The sequence below is a fragment of the Heptranchias perlo genome, chromosome 3, assembly GCF_035084215.1.
Source record: "Heptranchias perlo isolate sHepPer1 chromosome 3, sHepPer1.hap1, whole genome shotgun sequence".
NCBI lineage: Eukaryota > Metazoa > Chordata > Chondrichthyes > Hexanchiformes > Hexanchidae > Heptranchias > Heptranchias perlo.
This window is the reverse complement of record NC_090327.1, coordinates 102,721,824-102,742,710: the sequence shown is the minus strand read 5'-3', so window position 1 is coordinate 102,742,710 and position 20,887 is coordinate 102,721,824. Positions and strand designations below refer to the sequence as shown.

Genomic DNA, 20,887 nt, shown 5'->3' with positions numbered 1-20,887 from the left:
GAAGAAGTTCAATGCTTTGACATGAGTGATCAAGGTGAGTGAAGTCAACTGTCAAGTGGTATCTCCTACCAACTGCACCACTAGCCACATCCACTGCTCCACGCACTACACCCCCATCACCCCCATACCAACAAACTCTTTCAATCAGTACTCAACTCTTCCAATCAGATGCTTCCTCTCACCCTCACACATTATCACTGTTGCAAGCTGCACACCCACAACTCACAGGTCACACACACTGGCAGCTATTCACCCATGACAGGCACATCACCCAAATATCCTGCAGGATACTCACCAACACACATCCCGCTTTCTTGCAGGAGAAGGTGGCGCTTAACAGGAGGCAGTAAGTGGCAGTGGCATTTAGCCCCTCAAGCCTGTTCCGCAATTCAATGAGATCATGGTTGATCTGTGACCTAACTCCATATACCCGCCTTAACCCCGTATCCCTTAACACCTTTGGTTAACAAAAATCTATCTATCTCAGATTTAAAATTCACAGTTGAGCGAGCATCAATTGCCGTTTGTGGAACAGCGTTCCAAACTTCTACCACCCTTTGCCTGTAGAAGCGTTTCCTAACTTCACTCCTGCACGTCCTGGCTCTAAATGTTAGGCTATGTCCCCTTGTCCTAGTATTCAAGTATAGGAGACCTCCAAAAACAGGTACAAATGCACCAGCAACCAGAAGCAATAATCCAGCAACTAACCTGTAAATCCTGCATGGTCCCTTTAAATAGCTGAACATGTCTACGCAAATTAATTTTCAATTGTCACCACTGTGGGTATGCAGGCAAACACGGCAGCTGATTTGTGCACAGCAAGATCCCACAGACAGCAGTGAGGGAGGAATGTTGGCCAGGACACCATCAGAACTCCTTGCTGTTATTTGAATACTGCCATGAGGTCTTTTACAGTGGCCACACCCAATTTTGCTGGAGAAAAATTTTGAAATTCTACAGCAAAATTATTTATTTTTAATTTCTTTAAGCTCACATTTGTTCACTGCTCACTCGCACATCAACCTCAACAATAAATCTAAAACTATCTCTTTCAGGAGTGTCCAAAATGTTTACTTTTATAAAAAAAACAGCTTCACAAAAACAAATCTTACATGCTCATGGTGCATCTGCTAAGACTGAAAAGTATTGTCTCTCTCATGCTTTCCTCCTTCACTTCTTCTCTCACCCCCTCCTATTCTACCTCTCTCTCACCTCCATCTGTTTTTCTCCTTCCCTTCTGTCTCTATCGCTCTCTTTCTCCTCCTCCTCCTTTCCTTATGACTTTCCCTTTTCCTTTTTTGGTTCACTCTATCCTTTCTTGGTTCATGCTCTCTCTTTCTCTTACTCTCCCCCTCTCTCCTTTGGTTTGTCTCTCTCTTTTTTCCTCCTCTCTTTCTCCTACATCTCTATCTCTCCCTCTTTCCTTTGCCTCTCCCTTTCAGTCCTTCCCCTTTTTCATGTTCTTCTCTCCTCCCTTCTGCTTCTTTCTTTCTCCCCACTCTCTCCTGCTTAGCTCTGTGGGGGATGGGCGTGTGTAGAAAGTGACTGCTGAAGTAGGTCAGAGAGCTGATGGGAGCAGGCAAGGGCTGCAGACCAAGTGCTGGTGAAAAAGCTTGCAGGAGGTGAAAAGGAGGACAAAGCCGCTACACACAACTCGGAAAATAATGAAGTGGTTTATTTAGCAATTTACACAAATGTTAGAAAGATAGTTTTAAAACACTGTCCTGATTTTAATCAAGCTTCAAAGTGCTGATTGCATTTCTTTGAGTTAGTTTGCTACAATGTTGCAAAAAATTAAAATTAAACATAAAACCTGCCTTGACCCTAATCAGTGAACTCGTGGTCTCCTTATCGGATGGGAACAGAGAGCATTTAATAAGCACCGTACGTCTTCCAGCAGACTGGCTTGAAACAACCAAATCTCCACCCCCCCCACCCCACCCCGCCGCCAACCCCCCCACTCAAACTCAACAAGCAGCTGGTTCCAATTAAGATTATCACAGGAACTACAAGAATGCTGCATCTGAACGTATTATGCAATTTATTTGTTAACCAGACTTTGTACAAGCCAGAATGTAGAAAGATATCCAGGCCAAAATCTTTGAGTTATGATTCACTCTGTTCATTTTTCATGTTACTATGTATCTTGTAAACTATTCTGAGTAAACACTTTGTTCTAAAGCTCTACTGTGATTTATATATTTTTTCATAAATATCTTCCCAATATAAACTTTGCTTTCAACAAACTATGCAAGTGTGTCCTATTGTGCTGACCTCTTTATGCTTATTGCACAGTGCATGTGGCCTGAGAGGTGATGATATACTTGTTGCCTTAAAGATCTATTTACATGGAGGAGGCAACTTACAGTCTGAACAGAGCTATGATTAGGGATGTAAGATAAAACTGGTAAGATTTACAAAGTTCTGATCCCCCACATGGAATGAATCTGGACAATGTACTAAAGTAAAGCTTTGTGATAGTTCTTCGAGTGGATGTGGCATACGATCAAATTGTGGAGTTAATTACCATGAAGATTGATTGTGCGGTTGTGTTGTCCTTTACAACTCCATGTTGTTACAGAATCAACAGTTTTGCTGTGGAATGGTTGGTTGGAGGTTGATTCCCTAAAACGGTGAGTTCTGAACCTCAACCACCAGGGAAAGCAGCAAATAGAAGCAAATCTAAGGCCATCAACTGATCTATTCTTGTGTATCTCCCAGTGGCTGATTAAGGCTGGAGTTCCACTACTACTAGAGCATTGGTGCAAAGCTAAAGTTACAGGGGTAAATATGATAGGACCTGGCATTACCGCCAGAGCCTCAAATGGAGGCCAAAAAAAAACTGCAAACGGCATACCTGTCATTTTGTAATCCTCACCCATAGTGTAAGGCCCCCAGCAGAGGGGGTGGGGTCGGCAAAAGTTTCCCCCGGTATAAATCCAGAGTCAAGCTCCCCAACCTGATTCAAGGCAAAGCGAGGCACCTTGGAAGAGGGAGTCTCCTCCGTTTCTTCCCGAGATAGCTCAGACCTATTCACACCAACACGACAGTTGCAGATACAACTAAAGAGTGTCGTTGGCAAAGATCTTGGGAGAGGTGGCCATCTTGGTTATTCAAACACAAGCTGGCTCTTCTAGTAGCTTGGCTGGTTAAGGCATAAAGACCAGCAAGGTTCCAGATTCAATTCTCCTCTGTGCCAAGTTAACTGATCTGAGCCAGGCTGGCAGTAAGGGGCACTACAACTGGATTCAACTTTAAGGAAAGTAAAGGGGAATACTTTAGAAAGGTGATCCCACATTCCCTTTGGGAAGCCGCACTTTCAATACTGTAGCCTCATCTCTGACCAGCGCTCCTGGGAGTGCAAGAACATGGATTAGCACCTTATGTTCAAGATACGCAGCATAATTGGTCAGTGTGTGTTTTCCTGGGCTCTGGATCAGCGCCTAGAAGGTGCCAAAGTGAAGGTTCATGTTTAAATGAATGGAGCAATTCCAGGATACAGATGGGTCCCCTCCCTTTAGTGAAGTCACATTAATAGAAGGACGGGCACATGAAGTAACTGGTGGAGCAAATCTAATACTCATTTTTAAACGTCAGGAAATATTCTTAGAAATAAAGGGGGTGACTTTCCAAGGGTCTTCTCCCGCTTGCCAACCAAAACGTTGGCGGAAGAGCCATGGACATCCTGGCAAATTGTCGTAATCGTCATTTACATCGTTTTTCCGGTATTTCCGCTGCTCTCCATCAAAGTTACGATGGACAAGTGGGATAACCCCACAGAAATTCAAACCCCCACCCCATGTGTTTTTTACATAGATAATAGTCGAGTGCTTTGAACAAGAAGGACTCCCCCAAACCTTCTTACCTCTGTAATGCAGCCATCAGCGTGAAGCCCTTTGACCCATTCAAACAGCGCAACAGAAAACCAATTTGTGACTTTTTAAAGAACAGGACTGTTAACAGAGAAAGATTTTTGCATCATGACATGCTGTTTGTTTTTTTTTCAATTCCCTTAGCAGCAGCAGTCACAATCTGAGTAGACACTGGGAGATGAAAAACATATTTTGTCCGCTGTAGCATGCCAAGGGACGTCAGTAAAGAAGTAACTTGCATTTACACAGCACCTTTCATGTCGTCATTACTTCTGAAGTATAGTCACTGGCGTAAAGTAGGTAAAAGTGACGGCACAGCAAGATTCCACAAACAGCCACAAAGGTAAACGAGCAGGTAATCTGCTTTTGATGTTGTTGGTTGAGGGCTAAATTTTGTCCAGGACAACTTTCCAGCTCTTTTTCGGAAAGTGCTGTGGGATTTTTACATCCCACCCAAACAGGCAGATGTCTCAACCAAAGGACAACGCAGCACTCCCTCAGTATTGCACTGAAGTGTCAGTCTGGATAAAATGCTCTAGTCCTTGGCGGGCGGCTTGAACCCACAACCTTCTGATTCAGAGATGAGAGTGCTACCCACTGAGCCAAGCTGACACTGTCAATGGGAATTTTAAATTGGAGATGGCTATGCCATTTAGTGGTGCCAGAGTGTCAATGCGAACCTGCAGCTTGGCTGTGCCAAGGGGGTTCACAAAGAATCAGTGCCAAAGTGAGTACGTTGAGCAGTTCTGTTAAGCTGGCTGTGCGGAATCTTTGCATTAAAGGGCTGTGAGGATATTGGAGCATTGACACATTAGGGTAGATTTTAACATGGCGTAAACGGGACGTTAGCGGCCCAAAAATGGCTTACCATCCCGTTTATGCCAGCGCTCCGGCTACCATCATCCTCAAAAGAGCCGTCCGCTGGGTGGCTGGAGAACTCACCTGTTTCGAACGGTAGGCCATTTTAATATGCAAATAAGGATCTATGACGTACACAAAACCCCTACTGCAATTTTCACAGACAATTGGGTGGAGCTTGCACTGTGAACGCTCTGCCCAGTTTTAACGGGCAGTACCACAGAACAGGGACCAAAATGGTACGTTTAAAATTATTTTTGTGGGCTAGGAGCAGGAGGGTCCTCTGGGCTCCTCAACAATGATGTGGGCCGCTGCCGTCCCGGGCTCCCACCCCCCACCCCAGCCCAGCCCTACGTTGCTGCACGCCGGGTCAGCCTCTGGGCTGCCCGGTATTGCACTGGCCCAGAGCCAGTCCATTTGGTACCCGCAGCGCGCCAGTGGAATGGTAATGAGGCCAGGCCCTCAAAATGCCACATTCCGCTGGTTGGCCGTCAGATAGTTAAAATCTACCCCACTGTGTCACGAGGTGTGGGAAGTGGTCGCAGTCTGCCGCATGTTGAACCTTAGCTGTGGAGTCTTGGGTGTGGGTATAGCGGTAAGCTAAAATCAGACACTTCCCACAAGGAGGGGTGGAAAATCTGGAGGCGGTCAAAGCCACTCTGGCCAGTCCTCACGTACATCCGAGCAGTTACATCTGATTGGGCAATTGTGGAGCTCCGGGAACAAATCAGTCCCCTGGTCTCTGGTCACGGTGACAATCAGCAAAAGGGGAAGGAAATAAATTGGTCAGGCCCACAAAGGAGTGATAAAAAGGTGATGGGAGCAAGTGCCTGTGCAAAGAGCAGCACGCACAATGGCCAGGGAAAGGTGAAGGTGTAATGTGACAAAACTGCAGCTGCTGAAACAGCATTTATGCTTAGCATAGCAATGCTCGTTTCCTTTTTCTTCATTAATTCAGTACATAAAGTTACTACACACATGCTACTATCGCACATTTCACATAATAGGATATGTGTCATATTATAAACACATAAAGGAACCCTACCCAATCTCTGCATATACAGCCACTGGATCTCTTCTGAAGCCTCTGGATGTTATTAATACAATAAACATAACATAGTCATGATTTTTTGAAGTTATGAAATCCCACTACTTGCACCCTTTCTCCCTTAGCCTCCCTGAAATCACAACGCATTTAAAACTGTAAAAGCAGCATGATCCCACACTGCAGCCACTGGGAGATACTAAGAGCAGCTAAGGGACAATTCACTAATTTCCCCTTCACCTTCTGGGAATAAGTTTTGCCTCCACCCAGTAGCTCCATACATCAGAGCGGCTGAGATTGGCGGAGTAGGAGATGGAGCCCGAGTCCCAGCATGCTATAGTGCCACAAGAAGGAGCTGCAGAGCAGTGCACAATCACACTACCATCTTTGATAACACTCTTAAAGTCAGAAAAGTAAAGATGTACTTCAATTGTCTGTTCCACCTTCCACCTATATGCTTTGCTTAAAGGTCACCAGCTTTAAGGTGTTGTCCTTGTTCATCCTACTAATTAGGACCATTGGACTGATATCTTGAGATTTACGAAAAATGCACTCTATAGTACTACCTCTGCTTTAGTATAAGTGGGTCAATGTCAGAGAGCAGCACTATACACCCACACTACTACAATAAGTATCATATTAGGTACAGCACAGAAGACGACCATTCAGCCCATCGTGTCTGCGTCAGCTCTTTGAAAGAGCTATTCCATTAGTCCCATTCTCCTGCTCTTTCCCCATAGTCCTGTGAATTTTTTCCCTTCAAGTATTTATCCAATTCCCTTTTGAAAGTAAAGGGCGGCCTTTACAGAGGAGATAGTTCAGGTACTGTCTAAGTACATTCCCACAAGGGACAAAGGTAGAGCAACCAAAGCCAGAGCTCCTTGACAAAAGAGATAGAGAGTAAGATGAAGCAGAAAAAAGGGCGTATGACAGGTGTCATGATGATATCACAAGTGAGAATCAGGCTGAATATAGAAAGTTCAGAGGGGAAGTGAAAAAAGAAATAAGAGGGGCAAAGATAGAGTATGAGAATAGACTGGTGGCCAACACAAAAGGGAATCCAGAAGTCTTCTATAGGCATGTAAACAGTAAACGGGTAGTAAGGAGGGGTGGGGCCGATTAGGGAACAATGAGTAGATCTACTCATGGAGGCAGAAGGCATGGCTGAGGTACTAAATGAGTACTTTGCATCTGTCTTTACCAAGGAAGAAAATGCTGCCAAAGTCACAGTAAAAGAAGGTGTAAGTAGGATAGTGGATAGGCTAAAAATTGATAAAGAGGAGGTACTAGAAAGGCTGGCTTTACTTGAAGTAGATAAGTCACCCAGTCCGGATGGGATGCATCCTCGGTTGCTGAGAGAAGGGTGGAAATTGCGAAGGTACAGCCCATAATCTTCCAAACATCCGTAGATATGGGGGTTGTGCCAGAGAACTGGAGAATTGCAAATGTTACACCCTTTTTCGGAAAAAGGTGTAAGGATAAACCCGGCAACTACAGGCCAGTCAGTGGTGGGGAAACTTTTAGAAACGATAATCCAGGACAGAATTAGCAGTCACATGGACAAGTGTGGATTGATTAGGGAAAGCCAGCATGGATTTGTTAAAGGCAAATGATGTTTAACCAACTTGATAGAGTTTTTTGATGAGGTAACAGGGAGGGTCGATGAGGGCAATGCAGTTGATGTGGCGTATATGGACTTTCAAAAGGCGTTTGATAAAGTGTCGCATAACAGGTTTGTCATCGAGATTGAAGCCCATGGAATAAAGGGGGCAGTAACAGCATGGATACAGAATTGGCTAAGGCACAGGAAACAGAGAGTAGAGGTGAACAGTTACTTTTCAGACTGGAGGGAGGTGTACAGTGGTGTTCCCCAGGAGTCGGTACTAGGACCACTGCTTTTCTTGATATATATTAATGAACTGGGCTTGGGTGTACAGGACACAATTTCCAAATTTGGGGATGACACAAAAGTTGGAAGTGTAGTGAACAGTGAGGAGGATAATGATAGACTTCAAGAGGTTATGGACGGGCTGGTGGCATGGGTGGGCACCTGGCAGATGAAATTTAACGCAGAAAAATGCGAGGTGATCCAAGTGAATGGCGGAACAGGCTCAAGGGGCTGAATGACCTACTCCTGTTCTTATGTTCCTAAAAATCCTTGACCATATTTTGGCAGTGGTAGCAGTCTTTCCTCTGCATCAGATGGTCATGGGCTCAAGCCCAACTCCAAGGTTTGAGCATGTAATCTAGGTTGATACTTCAGTGCAGTACTGAGAGAGTGCTGCAATATCGGAGTTGCCGTCTTTCAGATGAGACATTAAGCAAAGTCTGCCTGCTTAAATGGGAAGTAAAAGGTGCAATAACATTAGTCGAAGATGAGAAGGGAGTTTTCCTAGTATCCTAGCTAATATCTATGCTTAAGTCAACATTAATAAAACAGGTTAACTGGTCACTTACCTAAATTTCTGTTTGTGGGATCTTGCTGTGCGCAAACTGGCTACCACGTTTTCTGCAGAGCCGGAAACTGCAGCAGCAATGTGGTGAGCAGGAGCGGCACCGAGAGAGGAGCAGCCAGTAAAGGGGTGAGTAAAACCGAGGACATTACTGTGAGCAAATAGTTTGTTTCCACTGGTGGCTAAAGGGGGAACAAATGGAGACTGAGGATTCTCACTGGAAGAACCATGGAGGAATGGAGAAGGAAGGTTCTTGAACTGAGGGCTATTAGACTATGGCATGCTTCATCACAAGTGGCTATTGAGGTAGAAACTAGAACATCATTTAAAAGGGAATGGGATAAATATTTGAAAAGGAGGATTATAAAAGGATCTGGAGGGAATGGGGTTACAGCAATGGCCTCCTCCTGTGCTATAATTTCTATCATTCTATGAAAACTCTTCTTTATTGAGTCCGAGCTGAGGAGAGGTTTAGAAATGTTGGTGCTGAGCTGAGTTTAGGACAATGTGCCCTGTGAGAAGTGCCCCAAACACCAAGGCCCCTGCCCTTTGAGCGATCTCTTGGTTCGGTCTGCGCCTGCTAGTTTTGACATGTGAATTCCAAGTACAGGTCAATTCTGACAGAGGTTCGCAGTTCAGAGTTGTCACCTTCATGCAGAACATGAGTCCAAACCAGAGTCCAAGGAGATAGGGATAGAGATCAGGCCTATTAAAAGTGGCATTGACTGGGGAGCCTGACTGCACCTCGTGCAGTGCAGGGGGATTCTGGTTGTAGGATTACCACTAGTTAAAGGTAGGACATTGGGGGATTACACCTATTACTACCAGTTACATATAGACTATCAGTAAATTATTGTATTACTTTTAATTATGAAGGGAATCTGAGTGTTACCAGTATTACTATTAGTTATTGGTGCAATTTCATTGAGTCACTATTATTTATTAGTGGAATCAAAGTTCCTCCCACCTCTGGTTTCTCCTCTGCAAATCGCTCCACCACCTTCGGTTCCCCACTTCCCCAACCTCAGCTTCCCTTCTTCACCTTGTTAAAGGCAAATCGTGCTTAACTAACCTGATAAAGTTTTTTGATGAGTTAACAAACAGAGAGGGTACATGAGGGCAATGCAGTTAATATGTTGTATATGGACTTTCAAAAGGCATTTGATAAAGTGCCGCACGGTAGGCTTATCATCAAGATTGCGGCCCATGGAATAAAGGGGGCAGTAGCAAAGTGGATACAGAATTGGATATGGGACAGGAAACAGAGAGTGGCGGTGAATGGTTGTTATTCGGACTGGAGGGAGGAGTACAGTGGTGTTCCCCAGTGATGGGACCACTGCTTTTCTTGATATATATTAATGCCTTGGACTTGGGTGGACAGGGCACAATTTCCAAATTTGCAGATGACACAAAACTTGGAAGGATAGTAAACAGTGAGGAGGATAGTAACAGACTTCAAGAGGATATATACAGGCTGGTGGCATGGGTGGACATGTGGCAGATGAAATTTAATGCAGAAAAATGCAAAGTGATACATTTCAGTAGGAAGAATGAGAAGAGGCAATATAAACTAGAGGGCACAACTCTATAAAAGGGGTACAGGAACAGAGAGATCTGGTGGTGTATGTGCACAACTCGTTGAAGGTGGCAGGGCAGGTTGAGAAAGCGGTTAAAAAAGCATATGGGATCCTGGGCTTCATAAATAGAGGCATAGAGTACAAAAGTATGGAAGCCATGATGAACCTTTATAAAACACTGGTTCGGCCACAATTGGAGTATTGTGTCCAGTTCTGGGCACTGCACTTCAGGAAAGATGTGAAGGCCTTGGAGAGGGTGCAGAATGATTCCAGGGATGAGGGACTTGAGTTACGTGGATAGACTGGAGAGGCTGGCGTTGTTCTCCTTGGAACAGGGACTGTTGCGAGGAGATTTGATAGAGGTATTCAAAATCATGAAGGGTCCAGACAGAATAGATAGAGAGAAACAGTTCCCATTGGTGGAAGGGTCAAGAACCAGAGGACATAGATTTAAGGTGATTGGCAAAAGAACCAAAGGTGACATGAGGAAAAACTTTTTTACACAGTGAGTGGTTAGGATCTGGAATGCACTGCCCGAGGGGGTGGTGGAGGCAGATTCAATCATGGCTTTCAAAAGGGAACTGGATAAATACTTGAAAGGAAAACATTTGCAGGGCTACAAGGATAGGGCCGGGGAGTGAGACTAACTGGATTGCTTTTGCATAGAGCCAGCGCGGACTCGATGGGCTGAATGGCCTCCTTCTGTGCTGTAACCTTTCTATGATTCTATAATTCTATACAGTGGATAGGAAGGACCTATTTCCCTTAGCAGAGAGGTCAATAACCAGGGGGCACAGATTTAAAGTAACTGGTAGAAGGATTAGAGGGGAGTTGAGGAGCTATCTTTTCACCCAAAGGATGGTGGGGGTCTAGAACTCACTGCTGAAAGGGTGGATGAGGCAGAAACCCTCATTGTATTTAAAAAGTACTTGAATAAGCACTTAAAGTGCTGTAACCTACAAGGCTACGGACCAAGAGCTGGAAAGTGGGATTAGGCTGGATAGCTTTTTCTCGGCTAGCACAGACACGATGGGCTGAATGGCCTCCTTCCATGCTGTAAATTTTTCTGATTCTATGATACAAGTGCACTTTACAGCAGAGATAGCAAACAGGAGCAGAAACTGTGAGCAATTACTCCTCTCCCTAGTCTAGTGGCTCTAAGGACAGTTGTAACAGCACAGACTCGGATTTGAAATTGGGGACCTTCTGATCTGTACAAGAATTTCTTATTGACTAGGGCACTTGAGGAGATGATCTATTGTGTTTCATGACTATATGAGTTCAAGTCTGAAGTGGAAGATCAAATGTAACTGAATATTCATTGCTGTCACTATAGGGTTGCCAACTCTGGTTGGACGTATTCCTGTCGGTATCCTCATATGACCCTCCTGCCTCCAACCACCCGCCACCACGCTCCCGCCATTGGTCATCCAACACCTCCATCCTCACAGCGCCCCACTTTCCCACGCCTATTGGAAAGCGAACAGACTCTTCGTTACCTGGTTGGATGATTCTTGAATGTCAGTCTAACAGCCTCTTTCCCCCATCTCCAATATTTTTTATAACTAATAAATGAAAGCGTTTAAAGAAAGTGAGAAAAAAACATTTTTTTTTATGAACCTATGTTTTTTTCTCCAGGGTTGCTGTAAGCAGCGCCCAGGAGATTAATCTTTAATTCCTGGAGATTCCAGGACAATCCTGGAGAGTTGGCAACCCTATGCCACTATAATGCAAGGGGAAAACTATGGTATTAAGCAGCAAAAGATTCAAAATTAACTAACTGATTAGGGCCATGGGGTAAAAGAAAGTGACTTGAATGAGTAATTATTTTGATGGTGATGTACATGACAGCAGAAAGCTTTCAGAATCATGGCCTAAATACAATAGGCCCATTACCACTAATGGAAACAGCAATTTCTGACAGTCTTTAAAACGAGGTCCATATTTAACACATTTGGTGATAGAAAAGCACTGACTTATTATCTAGACCCCAGAAAAAGATGTTTAGACTTTCAGGAAGTGAACTTCATTCTGTAAGAGCACTAGACAGATGGAAACTAACTAGGCTGCCCATAAATTTAAATAAATTACAATCTTAAGATCACTCCCATGGTATCTGATATGTTTTATAATGTGGAGTTCATGGGAGTGATTCTGTTTTGTGTTGGGTCAGTTTTTAGTCAATTGTAGCGATTAAGGTGGTCTGGTTAGTTTGTTTTATTGATGCATGATGGCGGCTGAATAGAAGGATTAACAATTACTTTGTAATCACTACAGGTTTTATTAAGTGGTAATCAACTTAGTTACCAGGAATTAACACAGTCTATATTATTGGGTGATGATTAAACAAGCCTGACCTTCCCAATTGGAGTCAGGTCAGGTGTTAAAACCTGCTACCACAATGACAGTAAATGGTACAACCTGTGATTGGTCAACGGCGGGTGCTGGGTCAAATAACCAGGCCAACTCCAGTAAATACCAATGACTTTGGGCGAAGGAGCAGCAGAAGGAGGAACGTGAGACCCTTGATGGAGGAAATGCCATCAAAAGGCGGATCAGCTAATTCTTGAATTAGCCAATGGCATCGGCAACCTGCAAGCCGTGACGCAGCTGCAGTAGAGAACAAGTCAATGAAGGAACAACCATGGACAGTCTGAAACACAACACCAGGGTTCAAGCCCTTGCCTTGTAAAGTGGTGTGGAGGACAGTCACAGTAGCACCAACAATAGTCAGCCAATGATGATGATGAATTTTTCCAATATTGGGTCAAGCTTTACAGGTCTTCTGCTTTGGAACTGTGGTTAATGTTTAGCCAATTTTGTATCCACTCTGCCACTGCCCCTTTAACCCCATGGGCTTCAATTTTACTAACAAGTCTTTAATGTGGTACTTTTTGAAGTGCCTTTTGAAAGTCCATATACTCAACATCAACATATAACGAGATCATTGGAATAAATACAGCAAGGGCATAAGCCATTTACTGGCATTAGGAACATTACTCTGTGGCATATGGATTCACGGCACACTCCGTTATCCATATTTTTCTGGTTATCTTTTCGACACGATGGGTTTATGCTTTGCTTCAGATGCCACCACATGATAAAAAAAACAAAGAAAACAGTCAATTATTGTCAGACCACAACATATTATCTTCTGACCACATCACTCACTTCCACTTCTGTATTTATGCCACTGTTTTTCTCTCTTAGGTTGTAGAACACTTCATTGGAATGCTGCCTGTTCAGTCTCTGAGATCTGGTCCTCTGTGATTCACTTAAATACCACTGCAACATCCTCCTGACACTGGCAGCGCTGCTCCTTTAGAGTTCAAGTGAAAGGACTGCTGCTGTCCAATGATCTAAAGAGCTTTTACCTCAAAACTCCAACTAGAATATTCATCTTTGTACTTGAGCTGTCATTTTCCTTGCTTAGACATACATCAGCTAACGCTGAACATCAGAAGCCAACAATAAAACATTAAAACATCAATAAAGTATCCAGATAGTTACTTCAGATGTGAATGCTCCACTTCACAATTCAGCAGTTGAGAAACCACAGACAGACAGACATAGGGGTAGATGTTCAACTGGCTGCCCGGGCATAAAACTGGCCTTACAGCATAACAGAATATTTTTCTGTTGCCAGTTGGAGCAGTAATACCCCTCCCGGCCCACAAAAATAAAAGATCAAAATGGTTTTAGGCCGTTTTAAGGACCGCTGGTTAGGTCACTCAACATCAGTACAAATGGGCGAAGGGTGTGTTGCGCATACTCCATCCATTTGTACTGAAAAACTGCATTCGAGGTGCTACCATACAACCCAGATATGCATCTTAAAACCGGCCACCTGCCTGAATCAGGAGCCACAGTTAATATCGGTCCCATTGTGCATGAAATCTGCTATTTTGTTGTGAAAACCCAACTTGTTTATTAATATTCATTCAGGGCACCTGCCCAGTATATCCTATATGTGACTAGTCCACACTATGTGGTTGACACTTAAGGCCCTCTGAAGTGGCCTAGCAAGCCACTCAGCTGTATAAATGATCACTTAGAAGACCCACCACCGTCTACCTTCTCAGGGCAACTATGGTAAGGCAAAAGATGTCACCCACATCCTCAATCCCTCACCATATCTATGTTTCTTCTATCCCACTGCCCGACTCTACTTCTTTGAGAATATCCCAATTGCTGAGGAATACATTCCCTCTCTGTAAAAATCCCTCTTTGATATCATGGCTGGCTCTTTATCTCTGTGATGACACTCACTCCCGAAATCAAAAAATCAATCAAGTGCTACAATGAGCACAGTTTCTCGATCTTGCAAAATAGATCCATATATAATGAGCCAGATTTTGCTATCATGATAATGGTGAGGCTAATGGCGCTCTCCATTACGTATGCATAAATGGTACAGCAACTTCAGGTGACGAGCAAATGCGTGGTTAAATGCAAATATCCAAAAGTTGCTGTCCGAGTTGTGCCACTCCGCCATTAACTTTGCAAAAACAACATCTCACTGTCTGCCTCACCATTGAAATGCATTGAATGGCTTGAAGTTGCTGTATTTGCGCGGTAGATACGAATTAAACTCGCCACAGAAAGTTAAGTCTGTCAATACAAGTGTAAGTACCCTTTTGAGAACATAAGAATTAGGAGCAGGAGTAAGTTGCACAGCCCCTCGAGCCTTCTCCACCATTCAATAAGATCATACCGATCTGCAATCTCAACTCCACTTTCTCGCCCTATCCCCATATCCCCTGATTCCCCTAGTGTCTAAATATCCATCAATCTCAGTCTGAATATACTCAATGACTGAGCAGTCACACCCCTCTGGGGTAGAGCATTCCAAAGATTCACAACCCTCTGAGTGAAGAAATGTTTTCTCATCTCGGTCCTAAATGGCCCTTATCTTGAGACTATAACCTTTACTTCCAGCCTCTCAGCATCTACCCTGTCAAGCCCTCTCAGAATCTTATATGTTTCAATGAGATCACTTCTCATTCTTCTAAACTCCAGAAAATAAAGGCCCATTCTACTCAATTTCTCCTCATAAGACAACCCTCTCATCCCAGGAATCAATCTAATGAACCTTCATTGCACCCTCTCTAATGCAAGTATGTCCTTTTTTAGATAAGGAGACCAAAACTGTACACAGTACTCCAGGTGTGGTCTCACAGAGCCTTATATAATTGCAGCAAGACCTCCTTACTCTTATACTCCAATCCCCTTGCAATTAAGGCTAACATACCATTTGCTTTCCTAATTGTTTCCTGTACCTGCATGTTAACTTTTTGTGATTCCTGTACAAGGACACCCAAATCCCTCTGACTACCAAAATTTCTTAGTCTCTCACCTTTTAAAAAATATTCTGCTTTTCTATTCTTTCTACCAAGGTGGATAATTTCACATTTCCCCACATTATACTCCATCTGCCACCTTCTCGCCCATTCACTTATCCTGTCTATATCCCTTTGCAGCTTCTTTGCATCCTCCTCGCAGCTTACTTTCCCACCTAGCTTTGTATCATCAGCAAACTTGGATACATTACGCTCAGTCCCCTCATCTAAGTCATTGATATAGATTGTAAACAGCTGAAGCCCAAGCACTGATCCTTGCAGCACCCCACTAGTTGCAGCCTGACAACCTGAAAATGACCCATTTATTCCTACTCTTTGTTTTCTGTCAGTTAACCAATCCTCAACCCACGCTAATATATTACCCCAATCCCATGAGTCCTAATCTTGTGTAACAACCTCTTGTGTGGCACCTTATCGAATGCTTTTTGAAAATCCAAATATACTACATCCACTGGTTACCCTTATCTACCTTGCTTGTTACACCCTCAAAGAACTCTAATAGGTTTGTCAAACACGATTGCCCTATCATAAAACCCTGTTGACTCTGCCTAATCATATTATGATTTTCTAAGTGCCCTGATACTATGTCCTTAATAATAGATTCTAGCATTTTCCCTACTACTGATGTCAGGCTAACTGGCCTATAGTTCCCTGTTTTCTCTCTCCCTCCTTTCTTGAATAGCGGGGTTATATTTGCTACCTTCCAATTCACGGGGACCGTTCTAGAATCTAAGGAATTCTGGAAGATCACAACCAATGTATCCACTATCTCTGCAGCACCTCTTTTAAAACCCTAGGATGCAGGCCATCAGGTCCAGGGGATTTGTCGGCTTTTAGTCCCACTAATTTCTCCACTACTTTTTCTTTACTAATCTTAATTACTTTAAGTACCTCACTCTCATTAGACATTTTAACTATGTGATAAGTGTTAATTACTGCCAATTAACCTCTCTGACACTGAAAGTTAACTATTACAAGTGTAGAGTTTCATTCCTTCAGGTACTAATTGTTGTTGGAGATTTTTTTTAAATGTCAACTTTAAATTTTTTTAAAAATTCTTTTACTTTTCCTTTCTGTCACTTCTTTCTCTCTCTTTATTTCTCTTCCTGTAGGTGATTTGATGTGAATTCACACACTCTAATTTACACTTCTCCATCCTTCCTCTGTTTATTTCTCAATCCTTCAATCTGATTGGTTAAGGAGAACCCCAGTTGGCTGCCCTGTTCACTCAGGTCCCAGATAGCCTGTTTCCCTCACTGCAACGTTATCAGCTCACACTTCCAGCAACTTGCAATGCAAAAAATTTTAACACCTAAACGTGCACGAACAAGTGTAACTAGCAGACACCGTCAGATGCCCTGCTACAGCAACATCTGGGTCATTATCTCTTGAGGTGGGAAACTTTGGATCTGCAGTTGTTGGAGTGGAGTGGGAAACACTGAGGCAGCCGTGGACATGGATTTCTATAAAGTAAGAACTACTAAATATAGAGGGAGGGATTTCCCATTCATGGGGAATTGGTAGTGAAGGAGCATGGAATCAGACTTCGGCTGATTGGATGAACAGGGCATAGGTAACAAACAACCAGCTAGTCAGCAGTTGTTGTGAGGTTGGTCTAGTTTGTAAATTGCTAAACAATGGTAGGTAGTTACTCACTTAGGTGTAAATAAGAGTTTAGAGCAGAGAAATAAATATGACAAACATTTTATAATAAGTAGCAACTTTAATCCTCCTAATTATTGCATGTATGTGTTAGATGATGATAGTGAATACTCGGATTAACAGAAGTTTATTCAAAGGATCCACATAATATAAAGTAGTGAAGCCCAAAGCCTTTCTAGTCATCAACTAAACCCTGAAATTACTGAGGTAATTTTTGATCCTGGGCTCCCAACTGGGAGCCTGCCTCATGGAAGAGCATATCAGAAGTTTGGGCGCTCACTGCCCACAATTTTCAATATGTGCTCCCAGCAGGTGAGGCTCCTCACCTGGAAAACGGGCTTGTAAACTTACCCTCTGTATCACAGCCTCACAATCATTCCTAGTTATCTGTTATTGGGTTCAATTTCATGTGGTCAGTTTTATGCTGGTGTTAGTGCGACACTGAATGGTCATGTGCAGCATACATTCCAACAAAAGGGTTAATGGCTCTGCAGGTTCATCAGGAAATAAGCTGCACAGTTACCATAACACCCAGCATATTCATCATCCTGTTAGTTTTATTCCTTCTTATTTGGCTGACCGTATTAATATTCAACTGAACAGAATGTACCAGGGAATACTGCCGAGGGCAAAGCACTGTAACTTTATAGCAGAGATAGTATAAGCGTGAGCCTTGTAATGAAGATAGGGTGTTTTGTCATTATTATCCCTTATAATTACAACCAGTTTCACAGTTAATAGTATTTCATAAGAAACATATATTTTGTATTACTCACTAGACACCATTTCAACCAGACAATTTTAAATGCTAATGGTACAAAAGAATAAAACCCAGGTCACTATAATTTCTACATTCCGCAGTGAGCCTTACCTTTGCGCTGTGACTGTGAACTCCAAACTCTCCTGCTCCCCGGACAGGTGACTAGTGTCGAAAATCACGCTGAATTCATACTGCAGGGTTAAAAAAAAGGTTTGGAGATGAGCAGATGAACCTATGAAACCAGCAGCTATCTTATCAATCTGTCAGAGTGTTAAGACGACTGGAGGTGCCGAGTGCTACATTCAGTCATCTCTGCTGATGTATTGAAATGCAAGACAGGCACTGAGATACAACCACTATCCAGTTACCCCAGGCATTTTAATGAGCTGTCACTGTTAACCTTTATCCTAGGTCCAAGGCAGCTCTGACAAACAATCTATATCTTTATCTGATCTAATCTAATCTAATGGATTCCTGGGCCCCAATTCAACAGAAAGCGTAGACAACATATGCAATGCCTTCACTGGGATGCATCCTCTAGCAGTAGCAGTGTCTCACAACATGGAGGCCTGTGACTTCAAAGCACAAGAATTTTAAAAAAGGATTTTTTAAAAATCAGTGTAACACAGAAAAAAGAATTTTGCATGAAATAAAAAGAAACAAGAGAAAAGGTAACAATGCCCTCAACTAATCAACAATCTTCAATTCACACACATTAAACATCACACATATACTGTCCCAAGGGCGGTTATTGTAAATGCCTCCAACAGGTGGTAGAATCAACATTCAACTAAGAGACAATGGTGCTCCGCCTTCAGATGATAAATCAGGCAATGCACGCTAATCTGACCAGAGAACCGTCATGCTGGTTTAGTGGCAAGTCTGTCATCTGGAAAGTTAGGTGTCGGAAGGTTTAAAAATATCTTACAATAAATGTAGTTATATGGAATTGTGGTTACAAAAGAGATGAGGTAGTGGAATGACCCCGTTATAATTGTTTTCTGGTTCATGTTGTTAGGTTTGAATTTCCAGGTCACCACAACTGATCAAATACTGAATGAAACTTCATTAAAGTGGGACAGAGCCCCACTCCACTCAGTTCCTGTCCTCAGCCCTGATGAGTGGGGAGGTGCTGAGCAGAAGTTGTGGCTGAAAGGAGGGGAAATCAGAGGGGAGATAGATATGCTGACAATGACTGGGCACAAGAAGTTCAAGTAAAGGCACTCTGCTTGCCTTGAGCTCATCGCCCCATTTAGCTTGTTTGTAAATTAAAACCTACAATAGACAACATTGTAATTAATACAAATAAATCAAGGTAAATATGAACTGCTAATATTATATACTCGATGATCTAACGTGGCATTGCACAAGCACAGTGTTCAGGGTTAAAGGATGAGGGAAACAATTGGACCGAGATGGAGAGGGAAAGGCAGAGAGGAAAGGGAAAGAGAGGGAGAAGAGGAAGAAGAGGGGGAAAGGGAAGGTGGGAGGGTGGGGAGAGGGTGAGGAAGAGGGGAGGGAGGAGAGGTAGCAGAAATGAGGAGGAAAGGGAAGGTGAAGAGGAGGATGGGGAAGAACGATGGGACTGGGGAGGGTAATGGGCAGTAGACAGGGAAGGGGGTAGTGGAAAGGGAGGAGAGAAAGGGATGAAAGAAAACCAGAAAATAAGCTTGGAGGTGGCACAGAGCAATGGGGGAGGGGGGGGGGGAAAGAGGTGTTCAAATTATGAATTTCTCACCCAGTGCCACCAATAAAATCAGTGTGGGTGGTGAGGGGTGTGCTGCTTTTTGATCAGCAGGGCCCAAGAATACACCCAGTGGGATGGAAGGGCAACATGTGTCAGGTGACGGATTTTAATTTCCGCTGGGGTTTGATACGCAGTGGTAATTATCTTACAGTTGGTACAGGGGGGGTGAGCGTTTGTGTCAGGATATGCTGTAAGGGCCATCAGATGGTCAAAGAGAGGCGCAGCCCTGAAAGGGTAGGTGCTAGAACACCGACCATGTAGTTGATGCGCAGCCACTAACAGATGACCTGCATGTGATGCAAAACAGGCTTAGGGTAGAGTGGCAGGGGAAGCCCGCCAAACAGATTTGGGGGCAGGGAGGCAAAGTGCTCGAAAATTTATTTAGCAAGGAGGGAGTGATAGCCACAGCTAGGAGAGAGAGAGAGGTCTGTGATCTGAACAGCAGCTGACTGCCAACTGCAATTTTAAGGAACAGTTGCTAACGGGGGACCAACTGGGGCAGGTTAATACTGGAAAGGGACTCAATGACAGAGATGGGAGGGCTAGCGGTTGGCCTTGCAGACAATCTCAGTGGGAGAGGATGGCAACTCAGGAATCTGCGGCTCTCCGACATTAAAAACAATTTCCAACAAGGCGAAGGAATACACCACAATATTCATTTAGAAGACCAGCAAATGTGAAGCAGTCATAATTGATAATAATTTGGCTAAACAACAAATGTTTACAATTTACAAACGATTTAAGAATATGCCTTACATTCAGATATTGTGGTTACAGCATTCATATTGCTGTGGAGCAATCCAGTGGTCAGGGTCTGGATAACCATGGATAGATAAATTGCCAATTTACAGACTAACGTTATGTGACTATCTATTAACATTGTATAGCCCTATCACAATGCTACCTATAGGCGTAACATACTACAGCCAAGTGTTGCCACTTTATATTGGATTTTTGCATTTAGATCACCTGACATAGTTGTTTTCAATGCATTTTTAAAATGGAATGTTGTGATCCACTCACTGATGTTAATATACAATAGATGCCTTTACTCTTCTTAATGGAGGATTTTGAAAGGTCAGCACATCCAGCTTATCCAAAACTGAGTAATAGTTTACAATCAGAGTTAGTCAAGTTTTGCTCCCACTACTGGCATAAATCTATTTTGATGCCAACACTACCGAAACCTGCTGCTTCAAGATATATTCCATTGATTTGCAATTTGGTTGCAGTGGTCAGTATTATATAACAGGGATAAATTCTATGACTCTGCCATTCAAATATAAATGGATCATATCGGCAGCTTTAATAAGACCACACAATGGTGGCTACTGTGCTACTCCAAAAATGTAGTTACAAGTCTTAAGCAAAGAGGAATTCTCGTTTGATAAGGGGCAAAAGCCATCCTAATGAATAGAAGCTTAAAAATAGATCTTTTATAACGATAACATATGGCCAAATATTTATGGCTTTACTATTATTATTTTTTTTCATGATGTCCCAAATTATTTTAGAACTTATGCAAAGACAATCCTTTGGTCCTGCTTGCTTTC

General features: G+C 43.1%; 1 protein-coding gene across 1 annotated transcript in view; it reads right to left on the bottom strand.

Annotated features, from left to right (window-relative positions):
* Window positions 1–20,887, bottom strand: part of itga9 (integrin, alpha 9) — a 382,843-nt gene that overhangs the window by 79,554 nt on the left and 282,402 nt on the right. The window contains exon 20 of the mRNA XM_067981373.1: window positions 17,699–17,778. Within this exon, the coding sequence (XP_067837474.1) occupies window positions 17,699–17,778 (80 nt within the window). The remainder of the gene's footprint in view (window positions 1–17,698; window positions 17,779–20,887) is intronic.